At 45.8% G+C, this 18,091-nt stretch overlaps 1 protein-coding gene across 6 annotated transcripts; it reads left to right on the top strand.

Annotated features, from left to right (window-relative positions):
• The first annotated feature begins 3,107 nt into the window (after positions 1–3,107).
• Positions 3,108–16,882, top strand: AHSP (alpha hemoglobin stabilizing protein). Of its 6 annotated transcripts, XM_009196328.4 has the most exons (5): positions 3,108–3,287; positions 6,928–7,029; positions 11,028–11,084; positions 16,201–16,279; positions 16,537–16,882. In XM_009196328.4, the coding sequence occupies exons 4-5, from the start codon at positions 16,205–16,207 to the stop codon at positions 16,768–16,770; spliced, it is 309 nt and encodes a 102-aa protein (XP_009194592.1). In that variant the 5' UTR covers positions 3,108–3,287; positions 6,928–7,029; positions 11,028–11,084; positions 16,201–16,204; the 3' UTR covers positions 16,771–16,882. The 6 variants fall into 6 exon arrangements, with proteins under 6 accessions (XP_009194592.1, XP_017808790.1, XP_017808789.1 ...); XM_017953301.3 differs by lacking the exon at positions 6,928–7,029; XM_017953300.1 differs by lacking the exons at positions 3,108–3,287; positions 6,928–7,029 and having other exon boundaries at positions 11,009–11,084.
• Positions 16,883–18,091: the final 1,209 nt, after the last annotated feature.

Raw genomic sequence — 18,091 nt, 5'->3', positions numbered from 1 at the left:
TGGTGTGCCCATAATCCCAGCTACCTAGGAGGCCGAGGCAAGAAAATCGCTTGATTTTGTCATTGACTCTGTTATCTTTTTTTACCAATGGTTTGCCAGTTTCTTCTACAAATATCTGTTGCTACCTATTATGTGCTCATTGGGATAGTGAGCAAAAACAAACATGGGTCTTGGTCTTCTGGAACTTATATTAGGGAAGGATATTGATCAAATCATACAAATAAATGCAAAGTTGGCACTACTTCAATTGCTGTAGGGGGTATATGCTATTTAATATGAGGGCTTTTAGAAGGAGAATTGAACTAATCAATGGAATCAAGGGAAACTTTTTTTTTTTTTTTTGAGACAGAGTCTCCCTCTGTCACCCAGGCTGGAGTGCAGTGGCGCAGTCTTGGCTCACTACAACCTCCGCCTCCCGGGTTCAAGTGATTCACCTGCCTCACCCTCCCGAGTAGCTGGGATTACAAGCCTGCACCACCACACCCAGCTAATTTTTGTATTTTTAGTAGAGATGGGGTTTTTGCCATGTTGGCCAGGCTGGTCTTGAACTCCCAGCCTCAACTCATTTGCCCACCTCGCCTCCCAAAATGCTGGGATTACAGGCATGAGCCACTATGCCCGGCCAAGGGAAACTTTTTAAGAAAAATTTAAGATGGGGTCTCTCCGTGTTGCCCAGGCCTCCCGCCTCGGTTTCCCAAAATGCTAGGATTATAGGCATAAGCCACTGAGGCCAGTTGGGAAACTTTTTTTTTGAGGAAGTGTGTATTTAGCTGAGATCTAGAGTAAGAGTTAATTTGATTATGATGGGAAAATAATTTTCTGGAAAGAAGGAGCAGCCCATCCTGAGTGGGGAGGGAGCATGGTACCTAACATCCAACAAAGGCCAGTGCAGCAGAATTCTAGAGCACGAGGGGCGTGGGGAAAGGGCTGCTAGGGAGTTAGGGCCCAAACTGCAGGACATTGTAGGCCAAACTCTTCTTCATCCTTAGGGTTAAGATTTATTTTTTATTCCATCTATCTATCTATCTATCTAAGAATGAATGAGACAGGGTCTTCCTCTGTCACCCAGGCTGGAGTGCAGTGGTACGATAATAGCTCCACCGCAGCCTCAAACTCCTGGGCTCAAGTGATCCTCTTGCCTCAGCCTCCCAAGTAGCTGGGACTATAGGCATGCACCACCATGCCTGGCTAACTTTTAAAATTTTCTGTAGAGATGGGATCTCACTGTGTTAACCAGGCTGGTCTCGAACTCCTGGCCTCAAGCGATCCTCCTACCTTGGCCTCCCAAAGCTCTTGAGATTAAAGAATATACTGGTATATATTGGAGGGCATTACAGAGAAGTAGTTGAATAAATTTAATTTTTTTTTTTAAAGACAGGTTCTCTGTCACCCAGAGAGTGCAGTGGTGCGATCACACCACAGTCTCACTACAGCCTCAACTTCCAGGGTTCAAGCGATCTGCCTCAGCCTCCATAGTAGTTGGCACCACAGGCGTGTGCCACCATGGCTAGCTAATTTTTGTATTTTATTTTTGTAGAGACAGGGTTTTTTTATGCTGCCTAGTCTGGTCTCAGACTCCTGGGCTCAAGTGATCTGCCCACCTCAGCTTCCCAAAGTGCTGGGCTTATAGGCATGAGCCACCGTGGTTGGCAGAAATTTAATGTTTAATTCTTATTTTCCATTTAGCTTATAACGCTGTCAATAAATTATCTTTTCAAAATAATTTTGAGTTTCCTTGTACAGTGAAAGATAGAAGGGCTACAAGCATTGTGTTATATTTGAAAGGTTAGCTTCTGTGAGTGGATAGGACTCTGGGGCAAACATCTTTGAATGAATTCCATCAGAGGGCCTTGCTGTGAATGTAGGTTCTGTCCAGGATTGTAGCTGTGAGATCTTGGGCAAGTTACATATCTCTCTGTCTTTCAGTTTCTTCTTCTGAAAGACGAAATGGAAATGGTAAAATGGAAATAATACTAGTACCTACCACATAAAGTTGGAACGAGAATTAAGAGTCATGTCATGGCTGGGTGCAGTGGCTCATACCTGTAATCCCAGCACCTTGGGAGGCTGAGGTGGGCGGATCACGAGGTCAAGAGATCAAGACCATCTTGGCCCATGGTGAAACCCCATCTCTACTAAAAGTACAAAAATTTAGCCGGGCATGGTGGTGGGCGCCTGTAGTTCCAGCTACTCGGGAGGCTGAGGCAGGAGAATTCCTTGAACCTGGGAGGCGGAGGTTGCAGTGAGCCGAGATTGCACCACTGCACTGCAGCCTGGGCGACAGAACAAGACTCTGTCGCCAAAAAAAAAAAAAAAAAAAAAAAAGTCATATCGTATGTGCAAAACTCTTAAAGTATTTAGCACATAGTACATACTGTTTAAGTGTTGGTTCTTATTTGGAGATAATATCAAGTGTTCAAATGTGAGGCGCTTGGCTCCATGTGAGGCAGGTGGCCTTCATGACTAGTGTCACTACATAATTTATTGTGCAAACCAGGACTTTTGAGAGGGTCATTAAAGGAAGCACTGGTAATAATTGTGTTGGGAAAACAGGTCTGCAGTGGAGCTGTTTCAGGCAAACGGGAATATACGGTCACATTAATTATGAACCCACCGCAGCTCTACTGATCACCGTTGTCCACCTTGACCTCTCCCTACTCAGAGACCATGACAGCCCTGTTTGTTGTAGCATTTACTTAGCCCTTAGCCTATGCTGTCTGGAGCCAGTTTGCATTTGCTTTTGTTAGGTATCGATGTCCTGTCTTCCCAAGTGGACTGTAAGTGCCTGAGGGCAAGAACCCCATCATACACTTCCCTGTGACCCGAGTGTGCAGATAGGTGGCTTGACAAAGAGATGAGTGATAGTTCCACTTTCTCTGGGGCTGAAAGCCACCATCACTACTTGAGACCATCATTACAACAGTTAGTACTGTTACTACTTGAGACCTTCACTACGATATTACTACTGTTACTACTTGAGACCTTCACTATGACAGTTACGACAGTTACTACTGTACTACTGTTACTACTTGAGAACATCACTATGACAGTTACTATTGTTACTATTTGAGACCGTCATTACAGCAGTTACTGACGCTACTCCTTGAGACCCTCATTACAAGACTGAATGAAGGGATGAAGGTAGAAAATGAAAACTTAAAGAAAAAGAAACGGTTTTAAAGGAAGGGTCCAGGGGAAGAAGAAGAGAGCTCCCTGCTTCTCGTGAGCAGCCCTTGAGCTTCCACAGCCCTTCATATTTATTGGGTAGCAAGAGCAGGGAGGAGGAGGTAATGATCAGTTGGCTGCTTAACTGATAACAGGTTTATATTATTATTAACAGGCTTCAGATGTACCTAATTTGCAAGAAACACTGTGCTTGGGGCATGACTGCCCTCAGCATTCCTTCTGGGTGGCAGATGCAGTTTGTCAGGTTGCCAACATTCTGCATTTACAAGAAACAGTTTGTTGTTTACTCATATAGCCTCCAGTGGTATACTGAGTTGATCATGACCCTCATTCTTTCGGCCTGTAACATTTCTCTACCTTATGAGGTCTCTTGAGGGCCTGCACCTAAATCCTGTCATTTGACAGTGCAGTTGTCTCTTGTTATAGTTGGGGAATTGGTTCCCAGACCCTGGAGTATACCAAAACCTGCACACACTCATCTTGCAGTTGGCTCTGCATATATGTGGCTTTTGCATCCCTCCGTTACTGTATTTGCTTTTTTTTATTTTTAAGACAGAGTTTCGCTCTTGTTGCCCAGGCTGGTGAGCAGTGGCAAAATCTCGGCTCACTGCAACCTCCGCCTCCTGAGTTCAAGTGATTCTCCTACCTCAGCCTCCCAAGTAGCTGGGATTACGGGCATGTACCACCAAGCCTGGCTAATTTTTGTATTTTTAGTACAGACCGAGTTTCACCATGTTGGTTAGGCTGGTCTCAAACTCCTGACCTCACATGATCCACTCGCCTTGGCCTCCCAAAGTCCTGAGATTATAGGCGTGAGCCACTGCATCGGGCCTGCTGTATTTTCTTTCTTTCCTTTTCCTTTTGTTATTTAACTGAATAAGAAAAAATGTTGGTATCCTTTCTTTTCTTCTTGCTCTGTTCTCCCCTCCTTCCCTCCCTTCTTTTCCTTTCCTCCCTCCCTCCCTTCCTTCCTTTCCCCCTTCCCTTCCTTCTTCCTTTCCTTCCTCCCTCCCTCCCTTCTTCCCTTCCTCCCTTCTTCCTTTCCTCTTTCTGGAGATAGAGTTTCACTCTGTCACCCAGGCTGGGTGCAGGGGTGTGATCATGGCTCACTGCAGCCTTGACCTCCTGGGCTCAAGTGATCCTACCATCTCACCTCCTGAGTAGCTGGAATTACAGGTGCATGCTACCACTTCCAGCCATTATTATATTTTTGATCTGTATTTGGTTGAAAGAAATCTACATTTTAAGTAGACTTGCCCAGTTCAAACCTGTGTTTTCAAAGATCACCAGTATATCAAGCACAGGGCAGAATACTCCAAGCTCTCAGCCCCTCGACTTTCCCCTAGTTGATTTCCCCTCTTCCATTCCTGCCTCCTGCAGTCACTCTCCACACAGCTTCCAACTTCCTGGTTTACAACCTCTCAGTGGGCTGGGCACAGTGGCTCATGCCTGTAATCCCCGCACTTTGAGAGGCCGAGGTGAGTGGATCACTTGAGGTCAGGAGTTTGAGTCCAGCCTGGCCAACATGGTGAAACCCCATCTCTACTGAAAATAGAAAAATTAGCCAGGCGTGGTGGCACTAGCCTGTCATCCCAGCTACTTGGGAGGCTGAGGCAGGAGAATCGCTTGAACCTGGGGGGCAGAGGTTGCTGTGAGCCAAATTGTCCCACTGCACTCTAGCCTGGGCGACAGAACTAGACTCTGTCTCAAAAACAACAACAAAAACACCTCACAGTGGCTTCTCATTACTTTTATGGAAGGAGATTGCAACATTCTCCTCCAAACCCTTCAATGGCTTTTCTTCATACTTGAAAATAAAACCCGAACTTTTTGTCAGAGCAAACAAAGCTCTGCAGATCTGTCCCTGCCCCATCTCTCGAACCTCACCCCTGCCACTCATCCTGTCGCTTCCCCTAATGATCATAAGATCCAGGAGCACTAATCTATTCCCAGGGCTTTGTATCAGTGCCTGGCACGAAGTAGGGTCCAAATACCTATTTGTGGAAAGTATAAATTTTTATTTTTTAAAAAATAGAGATGAGCAGGCTGGGTACGGTGGCTCATGTCTGTAATCTCAGCACTCTGGGTGGTCGAGGCAGGTGGATCCCCTGAGGTTAGGAGTTCGAGACCAGCCTGCCCAACATGGTGAATCTCCGTCTGTACTAAAAATGAAAAAATTAGCTAGGCGTGGTGGTGCGCACGCCTGTGGTCCCAGCTACTTGGAAGGCTGAGGCAGGAGAATCACTTGACCCGGGAGGCAGAGGCTGCAGTGAGCCGAGATCACGCCACTGCACTCCAGCCTGGGTGACAGAGCAAGACTCCATCTCAAAAAAAAAAAAAAAAAAAAAAAAAAAAAAGGTATTTCAATGTCAGAATTGTTATATATATTAAAACATAAGTCTATTATGTAAAAGGAAAACTTGAGGTAGGGAAAATTATTCACGGAATTAAGTGTTACTGAGTATTGAGCCAAAGAATGGCTTTAGAACATTTCTAAAGACAGAGTAAATATTACCAAATAACTTACTTATGAAAACTACTGAAGTCCATGAGTTTTGTTCTCATATGAAAACCTAAGGTCACCAAGATACGTTTCCTTGACCGCTCCTCCCCTGGCTTCATGAAAGAATATGGTCTTTTCATCATTCTCAGGGACCAGATGTTTCCTGTCACCACCCATCACAGTCTCCATTAGGTACTTTGTATGTCCAGAGTAGGTTAAAGCCCTATATTTAATACTTTTGAAAAAGAGTAAGATAATTTAATCAGCTACATCTTATACATTATCACAGGCATGAAGGAATGGTAGAAATGCTTCCACTTATCCTAGAAATGTTTCTGACTCTTGTGGAATTGATAGAACAACTAGTGGATTAATTTCCAACTTAAACTACAAAACTTTTTAAAAAACCCATTATTCCCAATTTACGGGTAAGGAGATCTTAGACAAGAAAGATAAACAAAAACAGATTTTGGGGGCCAGGCATGGTGCACTTTGGGAGGCCGAGGCAGGCAGTCAGGAGTTCGAGACCAACCTATGAAAAATACAAAAAAAAATTAGCTAGGCATGTTGGTGCATGCCTGTAATCCCAGCTACTCAGGCGGGTTAGGCACAAGAACCCCTTGAACCTGGTAGGTGGAGGTTGCAGTAAGCTGAGATGGTCCCTCTGCACCCTGGGTGACAAGGCCACACCCTGTCTCAAATAAAACAAAACAAAGCAAAAAAAAACAACAGATTTTTGGCCTGTTGCCTCAAAAACCAACAATGACACAAATGAGCCGCAGTTGGGGACTGGCTCATGTTCTTAGAACTTTGTTCCCTCTCTACAACTTAGCCCATGACCCAGCAATTATTTCCTTTCCCCACACGGCCTTGGCACTAGTCAGTTTCTGGCCCAGTGAAGTCCCCTTTCCACACTAGAGCATTTCCCCCACCTCCTGACACACTTCCTCCCCTTGCAGGCGCTCTCTCATAGATCAAAATGTAACACACCCACCAGGCGCCTCCCTGCTGCGGGGCTGTGGAACTCAGTGACTGTCAGGAAGGCCAGTGAGGGTGTGGAGGGAGGCGGCCAGGTCAGAGATATGGTCTCGGGATCCTGTGACCTCACCTCCCCACAGAACTGTAATTATACTTTCACCTGGGGCAGCAATGACAGTACACACTTGAGGAATTGAAAATATTTTTGAAGAACTTTGTCCCAGTTACAATGACCAAAAACAATGACCACTTCCTTGCAGCACTCCAGAGAGATGACAGTGCCTGGAGAGGCAGACAGGGGCTGTCCTGGAGGGAGCAGAAAATGCAGAGTCTGAGACAGAAGGGGATGACAATGAAGCACGGTGGGTGCTGGATTCTGTGCCTCCTGGGATGTGTTTTTGCTGAAACTCTAATTTTCTGTTACTCCCCAAATTCTTTAAATGAGCAATCATTGAATTATAAATAGAGAAATGGGATCACACAAGTAACCTGAGAAGGATTTGTCAACAGATTACAGTGCCAGGAAGAATGTGAGGTTCAACATTGACAAAATAGAGACATCTGTGTAATTCAATACAAGTTGATACGCACATGTAGATTGCATATATACATAAGTGTGTGTGTGTGTTTGGAATATATGTTTTATCAAAATCTAACTCAATAGAGATAGACTCTAAACTGAACAATATTCATAGAAGAAACAAAGATATTTAATAAGGAATTTCCCCCCACACACAAGCACCAAGTTTATGTAGTTGAGAGGGAAATTCTACCGATAAAGTAATCAATAAATCAATTCTAGTTAAACTACTCAAGAGTTATAGAGAGGTAAATATTTCCTAAAATAGCTTTTAGGAAGAGTATATAAAGGTGATACCAGAACCTTGCCTAGATTTAGCCATATAGAATACTGTAGACAAATAGGACATACACTTTTTCCTTTTTTTGAGGCGGAGTTTTGCTCTTGTTGCCCAGGCTGGAGTACAATGGCACGATCTCGGCTCACCGCAACCTCTGCCTCCCGGGTTCGAGTGATTCTCCTGCCTCAGCCTCCCGAGTAGCTGGGATTACAGGCATGTGCCACCACGCCCAGCTAATTTTATACTTTTATTACAGATGGTGTTTATCCATGTTGGTCAGGTTGGTCTTGAACTCTCGACCTCAGGTGATCTGCCCCCTCAGCCTCCCAAAGTGCTGGGATTACAGGCATGAACCACCGTGCCTAGTAACATATACATTTAAGAGTAAAATATTAAGTATTAGAAACTATTGCATCAGTATATTAATGCATAATCAATCGCCCTTTATGTTATAAAAGGAAGTATGATTCAATATTAAGAAATTCATTAATGAAATTAATCACATTAATAGAATGAATGAGAATGTCATGTGACTATGGTCATCAATGCAAAAAAATTGGCAGAATTCTACAGAAAATTATGTCTAATAAATTTAGTAAGAAATTGGTGTAAAAGATTTCTGAAAAACATGAAAATAGACGTATACGGATGAAAAATAATGACACCAAATGTTTGGGTAGGAAAGTTCAACAATATTGAGAAGTCAATAATCTATGAATAAATCTATATCTTCAGTTTGACCCAAATATAATATCATGTACTTGAGTTCTGAAGATTTAAAAAATATATTGCTATGAAAAGTAAACAAAAAAATCCATGAACAATTTGAAATGAAAAAAAAAAGAGTGACTTCCCCTGTCATATATTATTAAAACATGGGGACCCAGCACGGTGGCTCACGTCTGTAATTCCAGCACTTTGGGAGGCTAAGGCAAGCAGATCACCTGAGGTCAAGAGTTTGAGACCACCCTGACCAACATGGTGAAACCCTGTCTCTACCAAAAATACAAAAACTAGCCGGGTCGCGGCGGGCACCTGTAATCCCAGCTACTCAGAAGGCTGAGGCAGGAGAATCGCTTGCACCCAGGAGGCAGAGGTTGCAGTGAGCCGAGATCACGCCACTGCAATCCAGCCTGGGTGACAAAGCAAGACTTCATAGGAAAAAAAAATTATTTTTATAAACATTTTATAAATATTTATAAATAAAACAAAATAAAGAAAACATGGGAATTAAAACAGTGTACTGTGGATTCATGAATAGAAATAGAAATGAGTGGAATACACATTTTAAAATAGAATAAAATGTGTGAAACTATTTTACAATTTTAATTACAATAAGACGGCAGGGACAAAAGTAGAAATGTCGATTTGGGGTGTCTCATTGGAGACCACAGCCCATAAATATGTAGCTGAGCCTTTGTCTCCGCACATGTTTTGTTGCCACAGAGATAGTGTCCTTCATTCTCACAGTGTTCATTTTTGTTGCCACAGAGATAGTGTCCTTCATTCTCACAGTGTTCATAGTAGCCAGCCACGTCCAATGAGGAGGGTTTAGGTGCACAGAACGGTCTTCTAAATACTAGTCTACATCTTTTTCCACCACAAAATTTTTATCAAGTCAATTTTAAAAGTTTTGGTTGATTAAAGAAACCTTTTTAAGGCCTGGTGCAGTGGCTCATGCCTGTAATCCCAGCACTTTGGGAGGCCAAGGTGGGTGAATCTCTTGAGGTCAGGAGCTGGAGACCAGCCTGGCCAACATGGTGAAACCCCATCTCTACTAAAAATACTAAAATTAGCTGGGCGTGGTGGCAGGTGCCTGTAATCCCAGATACTTAGAAAGCTGAGGCAGGAGAATTGCTTGAACCTGGGAGGTGGAGGTTGCCATGAGCTGAGATTGCATCAGTGCGCTCCAGCCTGAGTGACAGAGCGAGACTATGTCTCAAAACAAACAAGCACAAACCTTTTAAGTATATAAACATCAGTTTCAAAATTCTGGTTGGCAAAACAACTGTGTTAAGTTCACAAAGTATAGGGGAAGTTCTAATGAAGTGTCAGAGCCAGAGTTACTCCCAGAGCGAGCTTCGAGCTTCGGGACCGCTGTCCTGTCCTCAGGATGCTACAGTCTTTCTAAGCTACATAGGTCACACATGGGGCTGACCTTCCAAACATGCAGTTGTCACTTTGTAAGCGAAATAGGGGACCTTCAACTCCGCTTCTCTGGTTGGAAAGAAGGTGTCTCATAGGTCCTATTTTCCATACTAGATGTTAAATACAGTTGCTATAAGAAGGTCAGTTTCAAATGATTTGCAAAGTACATTTACAAACTCTTCAACCTCATGAGCATGCCCCTGAATACTACAAATAAGAGGGGTGGGGAATCACTTTGAAATCAAAGCGGGTGAGGCCTTTCTTTTCAGTGACCAAACAGGGTCCCTTGTACAATTCACAGATCCAGCTGCCAGCCCAGCCTACACCTCAACTGGCTCCTGTGGGAACCCCAGCTTAGTTTGCCCCCTATACCCCCAAATACTCCAGCCTGGATGCTGTCTCCAGGATCCACCCTTGTGGGGTTTCCTACTGAGATCCCCCTCACCAGAGCCCAGAGAGAGCCAAGTCAAGCTCAGTCCACAGTGGCTGCTCACCCCGGATGATCTGTCTGCTCTGCCGTCAGTTACACCACTGCTGTCTACTCTCAACCAAGTCCACAACAAGAGACGTTGGTGGCACATGCCCGATTATGCCTTTGGTAACAATCCCCCTGCATCTCACCTGTCTCCAGCTCCCCACATCCCTTGAAGCTTGGTTTCCTTGATTAGGATAAGGGTTTTCAGTGTGGCGGGGGCTCCTGATAGCCGCAGAATGGCATCTATGAGGCCAAACCACGTCTGAATTGACACTCCATGTTATCTAACCTTTTCACTCTCCTCTGCTCTGCAGTGTGGGGTGGAGTTCCCCAAAGCAGAAGCAGTAGTGAGAATTCCGCTGTCTCCTAGTAATCCAGGTATTTCAGAGACCCCTGCAGTCAGCGCACCATGGTCCTGAGATGAGCAGGAAGAACCCTTCCAGTGGGTGTGTTGTCCTGGGAAGTTTTAGAGAATCAAATTCCAGATCTTTGAAGTCCATACTCACTCATTCTCAAAATCAACTAGACCCAGAAACTGTGTCCAGGGGAATCCCCGCTCCCAGACCCTTCTCACGCTTCCTTCCTTCTCCCGCTTGCCAACCTCACCTGCCTGACTTACAAGGGGCATCGTCCCAGACCACCAGAATGGGGACCCTTCAACAATTCCCTCAATTCTATGCCTCCAGCTGATCAGAGGATTTATTTCCAATACAATTAGAATTTCTGTTTCATAACTATTTATTAAAATTTGAAACATTCACTTTGGCAAACTGCATTTTACTAAATATGTGTCTATATATGTTTATATATATATATATAAAAATAAATTTCCTCTTGAATATGTATGTCAGAGCTATCCATCCATGTATCTATACAGAGAGAGAGTGAGACAGAGAGACCAACAGAAAGACACAACGAATGAGAGAAGTTGCAAGTAAGTAGAATGAGACTGAACAAAATACTCACAAGCATGAAAGCATGTGAGTTATCTTAGGATCAACTTAAGTGGGGTAGTGGAATAGAAATACAAGTTCGAGAAGTAAAAGGAGTGTTGTGAAACTCCCAGCTGCTAAGGAAGAACTTGTTTGGTTTTTAAAAAAATATATAGTGGTCAGGGCCAAATCACCACTCCATTAACATTGTGTTGGACACATTCACAAGAGTGATGTGCGGTTTGTTTAAATGTGTTTGGATCCTGTCACAGTTAAAAGCCTTTGCTATGATTTAAATGTATGAGGCAAAAATAAATGTCTACAAAACTTGTGTGGGAGTGAACACAAAGATTCTTTAGAGGGATGGGATGAAAGAATTTGAAGACCATTAAAGGAAAGATTATCTGAAAGTCTAATCCCTAGCTGACATTACTTTTCCTCCTGAAACATACAGTGGGGTTGCCCAGGCCTTGTCTCCATTTGTTCTATTTACCAGTAGGAAAATAAGACTCGGTTCTCATCATAATTGTAGCAGTCATGACGTACATGCCCTCAAGGAAGTGCCACAGGATGTTTTAGGCTCCAGGAGCCATTTCCGGGATGTTTCTTTCCAAAGAAAATGTTCATGTCATGAATTTTATTCTATGAACATAATTTGAACATACAGGTCTACCTTCAAATAATGGGCCAGATGACCCCAGTTTTTCTAGGAGTGCAGTCTTCTGTTGGGGTAGATGTCCTTTCTACTGTGGAGAATTGCATTTTGAGATCCTATGAGTCTGAGCATGTTTGTAAGGGGCTGCCGCTGTCTATTATTAGGGTGGCCTCTTTAGCTTTGGCTCTACACCACGTGGCTTGAAGATTTTCCTTGAATTTGACCTGAGGTCCCTGACCCCACTCACATTGCTGGGGAGGAGGGGCCCGTTCTGGACTCTGGCAGCTGTAACTCCTGACCCCCAGTCTTGCTTGCAGTGGCAAAGGAGAGGCAGAAGTGGGAGGTGCACACTAAGCCACTCTGGGCATCCTTCCTGGGTGGGCTGGGTCCCCCTCAGAGCCTGCTCTCGCCTACCCAGGAGTACAGCTGATCTCGGCTGGGTCTCCCTCAGCACCCTCAGGATGCATGCGGCAGGTATCTGCGAGTCCCCAGGAGACTCTGGTTCCTGGCCAATCTCACTGCCCCCTGCCCCAGCACTGGGACCCTCATGTGGCTGCAGGTGTGGCTGGTAGTGCCAAGGGAGCCTCAAACTTAAATTCCCAAACTTAAATTCCCCTACCCATAACTCATACCTTCAGCCCCCTCCACTTTCTGAGCTAAGCTCCAATCAGTGAAAACAAAGTCAAGTGGGAGTCAGGGACAGGAAAGTGTCCCGGGGGTGGGGCAAAAGAGGGGAAAGGGACAAGTCTCTCCCAAATGGATCCAGAGCAAGCTCCTCCCTCTTGCTAGTAGCCACACTGCCCAGATGCTGACCTTCAGATGTGCAAGGCCCCTGTCTCCTCCCCAGCCCTGGGACACTCTGGTGGCTGCAGGTCCTGATTGCTGTGCCAGTCACAGCAGGAACAGGTCCCCAAAACGTCACATCTCCAGGAAATAAGAGCAAGGTTCCACCTAACCAGTTCAGCTCTCACCTCCCTCCCAAAACATTCACAGGGGAAACCACGTAACACGAAATCTACAACCTTTTGGCCCTGACTCTAACCTGGTACCGCCACGAGCAAGTGAGGCTTCTGTGTTGACTGAGAGTGGAATTTGTGTCATCAATTCCAATCAGATTTCTGGAGGAGGCTCTTCTTTCCCTGATGGTTGAGGTCTTCATTGCAGTCCTCTCAGTGGAAGGAGAGGCCTTCCTGGAAGTCCAAACAGTTCCCTTTTCCTCCCTGGGCTAATTTCTTGTTCAGCTGAAGCAGAGCCTGCCTCGATGAGGGAGTTCCTATTAGGTTTCTTAATTTAAGAGACCTCACCAGCTGTGAATTCCTCTGTAAATCAGCAGTGCTTTATTTTTCTGTTGCAGAATGAGTTTGTGATCCTGGTTTTCTACAATTTCTTTAGCAAATGTGTTTTTGTAACCTCACATTCAACCCTTCCTTCATTGACTCATCTAGCATGCTCGGAGGGAATCAGTTTCCCCTGCTATTCTCAAGACACTGGGTTGAGGGAAGAGACTTCAATTCTTCATATCTCACTAATGTTACCCTGAAATTCATTATAGTCCAGGGAGTTGGATTAGTTCCAACTGTGCCAGGAAATGTTGAGGAATGAACAAAATTAGAAGTTTTTTCTTTTCTTTTTTTAAGAGATGGAGTCTCACTATGTTGTCCAGGCTGGTCTTGAACCCCCGGGCTCAAACGATCCTCCCGTCTCTGCCTCTTACAGGCATGAGCCGCTGTGCGTGGCTTCAATGCTAGATGTGTTCATGGCAGCACGGCCTTCTAAGGCATCTGAGGGAGCACCATCTCCTCTGAGTTTCCTGGAGTGTACCAGAGGCCTTCATGAAACTTTTCCTTAATGAGTTTTGAAAGGGCATTGGAATCTTGATCTTTCCCACCTGGTAACGAATTATTTTTAAAGAAATATTTAAGAAACGTTATTTAGAAGTGAAAGGATGCAGGAGAGAGTCGGCCTGGTGTGATGTGAGAAAGACTGGACCTGATGGTCACTGCTGGCTTTCAAGCTGGAAAGGGACCAGGAGTGAAAGAACGTGGGTTCTTCTATAGACTAGAAGAGGAAAGAAAAAGAACTCTTTTCCAGAGACTCCAAGGGGAACACAATCTAGAGGACAACTTAATTTTAGCCTAGTGAGTCTCATTTTAGATTTCTGACCTCTAAGTCTGTAAGATAATAAATTTATTTATTTATTTAGAGGCAAGGTCTCACTCTGTCACCCAGGCTGGAGCTCAGTGGCATGATCTTGGCTCACTGAAGCCTCTGCCTCCTGGGTTCAGGCGATTCTCCTGCCTCAGCCTCCCTAGTAGCTGGGATTACAGGTGCATGCCACCATGTCTGGCTAATTTTTGTATTTTTAGTAGAGATGGGGTTTCGCCATGTTGGCTAGGATGGTCTCGAACTCCTGACCTCAAGTGATCCGCCTGCCTTGACCTCCCAAAGTGCTGGGATCACAGATGTGAGCCACCGTGTCTGGCTGGTAACACATACTTTCCACCCTATATAAATGAAAACATGTTCACATGGAAACCTGTACACAAATGTTTATAGCAACTCTATTCACACTTGCCCCAAAGTGCAAACAATCTAGATGTCCTTCCGTGGCTGAATGAACAAACTACAGTGCGTCCATACAATGCACTGTGTGCACTGACACTTGCAATAACTTGGATGGAGTTCAAGAACATCATGCTGACCAAAAAACGCCAGCCTCAAATGTTACAGACTGTATGATTCCATTTATATGACATCCTGAAAAAGACTTAACTGTAGTGATGAACAGATAAGTGGTTGCCAGAAGTTATGGGTGAGGGGAGGGGTGGCTACAAAAGGGTAACATGAAGGAGTGGTTTTTGGGTTATGGAAACATTCTGTATCTTAACCGCGGTTGTAAGCCGGATGCAGTGGCTCACACCTGTAATCCCAGCACTTTGGGAAGTGGGTGGATCACTTGAGGTCAGGAGTTCGAGACTAGCCTGGCCAACATGGTGAAACCCCATCTCTACTAAAATACAAAAATTAGCTAGGCGTGGTAATGCACGCCTGTAATCCCAGCTACTTGGGAGGCTGAGGCAGGAGAATCGCCTGAACCTGGGAGGTAAAGTTTGCAGTGAGCCGAGATCGCGTCACTACACTCCAGCCTGGGCCACAGAGGGAGACTCCCTCTCAAAAAAAAAAAAAAAAAAAAAAAAATTAATAAATTGTACACCAAAAGGAAGTCAGTTTTGCTCTATATTGATTTTAAAATGCTACAACCAAAAAGGCAAATCAACAAAGCTTTATGAGTGTATAGGTACCTATGAATGTTGGGTTTTGAATGGAAAAAAAAAGTGACAGGAAATATACCATGTTTAATGCTGGTTATTTTGGAGGGGCAAAAATGATTGTTTTTCAGTGTATGTTTTTGTATTGTTTTAATTATTTAAATTAGTATATAGTGATTTTGAAATTTGAGAAACATCTACTGAAAATGGAAAATACCAGGAAAAATATTTAAAAAGAAGAAAAAGAGTATTTCTGCTTTATTGGGTACCTGTTGACGGGGTAGTGAAGAAGACAAATGCATCTCCTTCATCTTGTTGGAGTGCTGTGGCGTGATCTTGGCTCACTGCAACCTTTGCCTCCTGGGTTCAAGCGATTCTCGTGCCTCAGACTCCCAAGCAGCTGAAACTACAGGCACCCACCACCACGCCCGGCTATTCATCTCCATTCTTGTGGAGTGCAGCGTGGTGGAGTTCGGTCTACATGCTTACAGATGGCTTATCTGCAAAATGTGTCTAAAAAGAAATTTTATAGGATAAATATTTTATACATGTTTGAAACAGTGCTTGGCGCAAATGAATAGATGTAATGCAAGCTGCTATTAATACATCATCTCTGAATTGGGAGAATAATTGCCATCACATCGTTGTGAATACACAAAAGCCTCTGTCATGTAATAGGGCTCAGTAAATGTCAATTTCCATAGCTTTTCAAGCCTGGATACTAAATATGGGGCCAAGGGCAACGACATGTCCCTGGTTTGACTCTTGCATTCTTGGTTTCCTGGGTTTCCTCATTTATCTTTTTTTTTTTTTTGGCCTTGTTATCTTTCTACCTTCAGGGAAGCCTCTCCCTTCTTCTCCTCCCCAGAATGACCTATCACCCTCCTTCAGGACCTAGATGCAGGGCGTTTCTATCTTAGGCTGACATTTGACTCACTGCCTACATCTATAGCTTGGCACAGAGCGATTCACGCACCCTCAAGAGTGTGGGTGAGACATATACACCTTGTTAGACCTGAAGGTGAGCCCAACCTGGGAAAATCGTGACCTCAGAACAGAGCAGGATGTGAAAGGTTTTGGAAAGGAGGTGGCCCTGCAGGGCGGGAAGAATTTTTAAGGGGCGGGAGCAAATTGGGGGAAATACCCAGTGAGGAGGGAAACGGATATGTCAATTCTACCCTTTTCTCTACCCAGGCAGATGGCTCTTCTTAAGGCCAATAAGGATCTCATTTCTGCAGGACGGCAGGAGTTCAGTGTTCTGCTGAATCAGCAGGTGAGTTCAGGCTTTCGTTTCAGAGGACTGGCCTGGAGACTGGGGGGTGCTGGGGAAGTGGAGGATGAGGGCAGAAAACAGAGGATAACTGGAGCTGATGAAGTAATGGTGGAATTGTTGGAAACAATGAGAGACACGGGATACAATGCAGAGGAAGGAGGATGTGAGAGCTGGTGCCGTGGCACTATTCTGGGTATTCCTGAATCCCACTGCTGACCACATTCTCCCTTGCCAACTGCCTCTCCGCAACCCCCCAGGTCTTCAATGATCCTCTCATCTCTGAAGAAGACATGGTGACTGTGGTGGAGGACTGGATGAACTTCTACATCAACTATTACAGGCAGCAGGTGACAGGGGAGCCCCAAGAACGAGACAGGGCTCTGCAGGAGTTTCGGCAAGAGCTGAACACTCTGGCCAACCCTTTCCTGGCCAAGTACAGGGACTTCCTGAAGTCTCATGAGCTCCGGAGTCACCCACCGCCCTCCTCCTAGCCCAGGGACCCAGCCCCTCCTCTCTGAGAAACTCTGACCTTCATGTCCTTAGGCTGTGCTCCCGCCACTCTACACTGACACCTCAATAAAGACCAGTGCTGGTTTTGTTGGACTTCCTGGCTTCTCTTTCACGGTCTGACCTGACATGTGGAGGCAGTCGGTCCCTCTCCTTCCGCCCTCCTTCTTAGATATGCTCTTGGAAGCTTAATTCCTTAGAGCAGAGGTTAGCAGCCTTGAGTGAACACTGGGCAGGGATTCTAAACTAAAACAGGCTGAATGAGGGCCAGGAAGGCGGGACTAGAGAGAGTGCGGAGGCGCGGGGGAGGGGGTGGCAGAAACAAGAAAAGGGGAGAGAAGCCCTCCAGACGTTGTCCTGTGACCTGCTTGTCGAGGAGGAAACTGCTGGAAGTCTCCCAGTCTTGTTCATCCTGCGCCAGGTCCACCGCCTCGACTTTTCAATCCCCTGTCCTTAGCTCCAGCTCAAACAACATTCTAGGATCTTCGGACTCTGACTACCGCAGAATACCTCCCCGGAGGCCCAAGCATCGTAGGAATTTAGAGTTGTAAGGGATCTTGAGAACCCTTCAGCGCGCCACTTAGGTTTCAAGCCGGGGAGCCCCTTCCCTTTGGCTCCAACATCCCTGGGCGCAGATGCCAGGATTGGGAAGCAGAGGAGCCCGCCTTTCCCCCGCCCCAAGCTTCTCAGGTCAATTCCCGGTCTAGGCTCCCTTTCTCCCAGACCTCCAGACTCGAAGCCTCTATTTTAGGGCTCTGGGCGGAACCAGGGCCCGGCCAGACTCAAGACCGTTTTAAAAACGAAATGAAGCTGTTAGACCGGCGTCGCAGTCTCCAGGAAAAGCCTCCAGGCGCAGAGGGGAGGGCGCTCAGGAAGAGTGCGCGGTGCGGGGGCGCGCGGGGGGAGTGGGTTCCCGGGGTGCGGAGCCGGGCCCGGGGTGCGCGGAGGGGTGCGCGGAGGGGTGCCGGGGCGGGGCGGGGCTGGATGGGGGTTGGGGGTACCGGGGGCGGGGAGCGGGGGCGCGCGGGGCGGGGGCGCGGCTAGGAGGCTCCGCACACCAATCAGAGGCGGCTCAGGGTGCGCGCGGGAAGCTGGAAGGCGCCGCCGTGGACGTTTTCCGTGTTCTCTCTAACGCGGGAAAAGTTTGGGTCCCAGAGGGATTGCTCCTAGTGTCAACCTCCAGCAAGTTTTCTTCTGGGACTTGTGAACCGACTGTTGTTTTTTGGGTCTCTGCAGCCTGGATCAGGGTGGAAAGGGAACCAGCTCAGGGTCCCCAGCGGTGCTTCCAACCCTAGGGTGTGGTCG

The sequence above is a fragment of the Papio anubis genome, chromosome 18 (assembly GCF_008728515.1).
Source record: "Papio anubis isolate 15944 chromosome 18, Panubis1.0, whole genome shotgun sequence".
NCBI classification, from domain to species: domain Eukaryota; kingdom Metazoa; phylum Chordata; class Mammalia; order Primates; family Cercopithecidae; genus Papio; species Papio anubis.
This window is presented reverse-complemented; position numbering and strand designations above follow the sequence as displayed.